This window comes from Apis dorsata, unplaced genomic scaffold (assembly GCF_000469605.1).
Source record: "Apis dorsata unplaced genomic scaffold, Apis dorsata 1.3 scaffold_197, whole genome shotgun sequence".
NCBI lineage: Eukaryota > Metazoa > Arthropoda > Insecta > Hymenoptera > Apidae > Apis > Apis dorsata.
The window spans coordinates 77878-82645 of NW_006263481.1; the positions used below are offsets into that span (position 1 = coordinate 77878).

General features: G+C 27.9%; 1 protein-coding gene across 5 annotated transcripts in view; it reads right to left on the bottom strand.

Moving 5' to 3' along the window:
• Positions 1-631: 631 nt before the first annotated feature.
• The window catches only part of LOC102679325 (eukaryotic translation initiation factor 4 gamma 2), an 11401-nt gene continuing 7264 nt past the window's right edge, over positions 632-4768 (bottom strand). For all 5 annotated transcript variants that reach the window (XM_006614777.2, XM_006614774.2, XM_031510004.1 and 2 more), the window contains 5 exons: positions 4245-4768; positions 3941-4078; positions 2807-3696; positions 1996-2298; positions 632-1683 (listed from right to left, as the gene is read on the bottom strand). The exon at positions 4245-4768 ends at the window's right edge or, in 1 of these variants, runs on beyond it. In XM_006614777.2, coding sequence (XP_006614840.1) covers positions 1576-1683; positions 1996-2298; positions 2807-3696; positions 3941-4078; positions 4245-4768 — 1963 coding nt within the window. In that variant the 3' untranslated portion in view covers positions 632-1575. The remainder of the gene's footprint in view (positions 1684-1995; positions 2299-2806; positions 3697-3940; positions 4079-4244) is intronic.

The following is a 4768-nucleotide window of genomic DNA, read 5'->3' on the forward strand; positions in this document are numbered from 1 at the left end:
TAATGATAATAATGATGATGATGATGATGATAATGATGATAATGATAATGATGATAATGATAATGATGATAATAATAATAATAGTAATAATAATATTAATATTAATATTAATAATAATAATAGTAATAATAATAATTTTAATATATACATTGTTCTGAAACATTATTCATAAATGAAAGAAATATATATATATATGCACACACATGTATATATATATATATATATATGTATATGTGTATATATATATATATCACTTATATATATATATATCCAAATTCTTATGTTCAATTAATCGGTATAATAATCATTACGTACAAGAAGAAGTTTAAAAAGATTAATTCAATTAAAATTGCTACTAATTGAAAATGAAGAATATGTAAGAAAAATCCATGGATTTGTTTCTAAATCAATAATGTCTGCTTTCTTCTTTCACCGATCACGAAAAACTGCGATATTGCACTAACTTTCTTTTAGGCGAACTTATGGCATCGTGTCGGTCTAAAGGTTACGCACTAATTAAAAAAAGATTGTATGTCGATGCATAGAACTCTATTAGGAAAGACTACAGGCAGGAAATGAAGGTAAGGTGGCTGTTGGTTCATCGACAGAACAACCAGGGGGCCATCTGTAATAAATTACACCAAGGTATATTTATTTTTATAATACGATTTAGTCATGTCACTAATTTTTTTTTTATGTTACGTTAAAGTGAATTGTGATGTTGGCTGCTGGTTGTTATTGAATAGTTAGAGTAGAATTAAATGGAGCAGCAAATATAGGTACATGGGCAAAAATGATGTTTGGTTGATTGGTGTATATAAATATGACTCAGTTTTGCTTTTCAAGATCTACAAATTCATTTGTTTGATTTTTTTTTAATTTTAGAGAGAATTAATTAGTCGCGCTTAATATATTATATTACTGAGTCAGTTTCCTGTTCCTAATGGATATTTTCTTTGTTTCTTTAGGAAAAGTAGATGTATTTCGACTGTTGTGATGAATTATATAATAGTAATAATAATAATTAATAATAGATAATAATTCCTCATAATAAATGTAAAAGCTGGTACACAGAGATAACAAGCGACTCGTTGGTGCCGCGGACAAAAAGACTTACAAAAACGTGACACATGCACAATACTAGACAAAAACTTTGACAACACAAATCACCAGACTAATTTTTTTCTTGTTTCCTTCTGCACCGATGTTCATACAGCGGCGAATGTTGATATATCTGCTGGCCCAATATGATTACAAATCATATCAATATTCAATTATCTAAAACATTCTAAAACTTCTTGCTTAGAAAGTCTGTTGCAAACCACTCGAGCGGTTGCAAATTTTCCATATTTCCATTTTTTTTCTTTCTTTCTTTTTTTATTTGGACATTATTGTAAAGTCCTTTTCTTCTTTGTCTTCATCTTCTTCTTTGAACGAGGGCTTGACACAGACTAACAAGATGTTTGTGGCAATGGATGGAGACAACTCAATTAGTAAACTGAAACCGCTTGGTCCAGTAATATAGATAGCAAAACCCTATTCCAAATTATAGGTAGCCGGAAGAACATATTCTTCTCACAGTTTTTGCATTCTGTAGTTTTTATTGTTGTCATCATCATCGTTATGGTCATCACTTTCTTCTTCTGTGGATGCATTATCTAGCCATGTTAACCAACTATTTACCTACACCATTTAATTATTATTAATTAATATATTTTTATTTAATTATTATAAATTATTATTATAATTAATTAATAAATTATAAGACTTCTACATAATATAATAGATATGTTTTACAAAGAGACAGAGTTTTTACATAAATATATTTATATATTTATATTTATGATAAAATAATGAAGTCAGTACCATTAAAAAATATTTATCAAAAATAAAAAATTAAATTTTAGTATATTTTTAATTTATAAACATTACTAACTCAGAATTACATGAAATTTTAATATATAATATTTTAAAATAAAATAAAATTCTATTTACCTCAAATAATGCTTTACCCTTGCCTGGATAAGCATCAGTAACACATTCCTTCCATTTGAAATAAGCATCTTCTTCAATCACTTCTAATCGGTAAAGCCCATCAAACCATCGCAATAGCATTCCTTTTGGAAAATTGTGCGAAAACCAAAATGCTTGAAGTGCATGGAGAGCTGTCACTTGAGACTCTATATCGACGAAGAGTAAGCGCATTAAACGAGCATATTTTTCCAATAATGCTTTTTCTTTATCTATTACTGATTTGCCTACACTAGAAGGATCAACACCAGGTGCCAGTATTGTTTCCTAATAAAAATATAAAATATATAAATAATTTAAGTATTAATGTTTAATTATAATTAAAACATATACATTAATGATTGAATTTATAAAATTTAATTATTAAATTTGATTTTTTTTCATATTTTTGTTTTTTTTTCTTTCAGCTGTAAAGTGATTCTATAAACAATTATTAAAAAATAAATAAAAATTAATAAATTTTATTATTTAAATGATATGTCATTTTTATTTAAATTTTTTGGACAAATAATTATAAATTTCTTATTCTTATATTATTTTCAAAAATTTAATTAACAATAAAAAAGTAATATTATGAAGATTTAAAAAATAAAACATTTAAAAAAGTACTATTTCATTAATATTTTCATGATTAATTTTATAAAAAAATTTATAAGTTAGACAATTTAATATTTTAATAGTAATTAATATTTACAATGCTCTTATAAACAAAATATTAAAACAAATTATAAATAGTTTGTATGTAATAACGATTTTAATATATTTTTATACTAACCTGTGTAATGTATTTTAGAAGAACATTCATCAAAGCGTTAATAAATTCTGAATCAGAATGATGCGAAGGTTCTAGCTTTTCTTTGATCCATTTGTAAAGAGTATTAGGATTTGGGTCATATTCTAATTGACGCCATATATCTCCTTGGATCTTAAGAAGTGGATAAAGGAAAGTCAATTCTCTGTCTTCTAAAATCTCAGCTAATCTTTCTTTCGTCTTGTCTGCTTCAGGTAGTTGACTGATAAGATTCACCTTGCTGTCATTAAAGATTTGTGTTAATCTTGCTTTGCCTTGGCTTTTATGTAATTGCTGAAGTGTAAGTAAAAATAATGGATGATGTTGGCCATTTTCTGTCACAGCAACAAGATCGGTTAATTGAATTAAATTATCCACAATAGCCTTAGCTGTTAAAAAGGCAACATGAGAAGCTACACAAGGCACAGTACTCTCTTTTTCTGGTATATTGGATACTAGTTCTTTCCATCCTTCATGTATCTGCTGTACAGTAATCACGTCTGCTTTCTCCAATTCAACTATAAGTTTAGCTGCAAGTTCACGGTCAGAATCTCCACGATCTAACGTATTAGAATATAATGTATAAACTGCATGTCGTAAAAATCGTTCAGGTATTTTAAGATCTTGAAAAGCTGTTATTGCATCTTGTATGTTCGTATGCGAAACAAGATCATCCATTAAGGAATTCACCTTCTTCAGTATCTCCTCCCTAGAAGTTCCTTTATCCTTTCTATCGCGAGCTTTTTCTCTTTTATCTACGGGACCTTGTTTTATTACAATTGCTGGTGACAATTCCTTGTGCAGTAATGGCGAGCTGGGTTTTAATGTGCTTGTACGTAGAAGAGGTATTTCTGATGCTCGTCCTGGGAACAGATCTATTAATATAAATAATAATTAAAAATTTTATTAATACTATTTTATTTATTTTACATAAAATATTTGTACTAATCATAAGAATTTAAATTATTTATTTATTTAATTAATTAAAAAAATATAAATGAATGATATATCATTATTATATTTTTTTAGCTAAATATTATTAAATATATTATATATATTTTAGCCACCAACAAATTTCTAAAAAATTAAATAATATTTCATATTGATTAAAATACATACCACTGTTGAGAGGTAGATTGGGATTAATATTCGTTTGTTTAAACATCATAGAATTAGCTGATGGTCTTAGCGATACTTCTTCTGGATGTCCGATCAACATCTTATTTTTATTGAAGCGTAATTGTTCTTTATTGCTATCTATAATTAAATTAAATATATTAATAATATTTTAAAATTATAAATTAATAATATTTTAATTAAATATATTATTATTATATTAATAATATAAATTATTATATTAATAATTTTTAATTTATATTAATAAACTATTATTTAATCAAATAATACATATTGTAATACATACTGTTATTAAAGTTTTGTGGTGAATTATGTTGTTGTTGATTGTGTTTCCCTTGATAATTGTTTTGGTGACGATTCTGGTTTTGATAGTAACCAGGTTGGTTACGTTGACTATGACGGCCATAAGTAACCCCTGAAGTTCCTGAGAATCCATTGGGGCTGAATGGAGATGGCATGCCAAATGATGGAGAAGTTAATGGTATACCCCCCATCATATCCATATCTAATCCGCCACGGCCCATTTTTCTTAAAAATTCAGCTCCGAGACGATCCTCACGTCTATGGAAGCCATTTCCCCTCGAAGACTCTTCATTATCACTGCGGATTTGATTGATGGGCATTGGACCTTCAGTACTGGTAGCCTTACGTGGTACCCAGCCATCACGGCGTAACTCAATAACATCACGTAGCATAAACTTGATGCGTAGAGGAAGATCTCTGCTTTCTGCCAAGGAGTTCATACGTTTGAAATATTGATCCATGAGTCCGCGGCCTTTATCCGAGTCAAGGATGCGGCCACAGGTACGC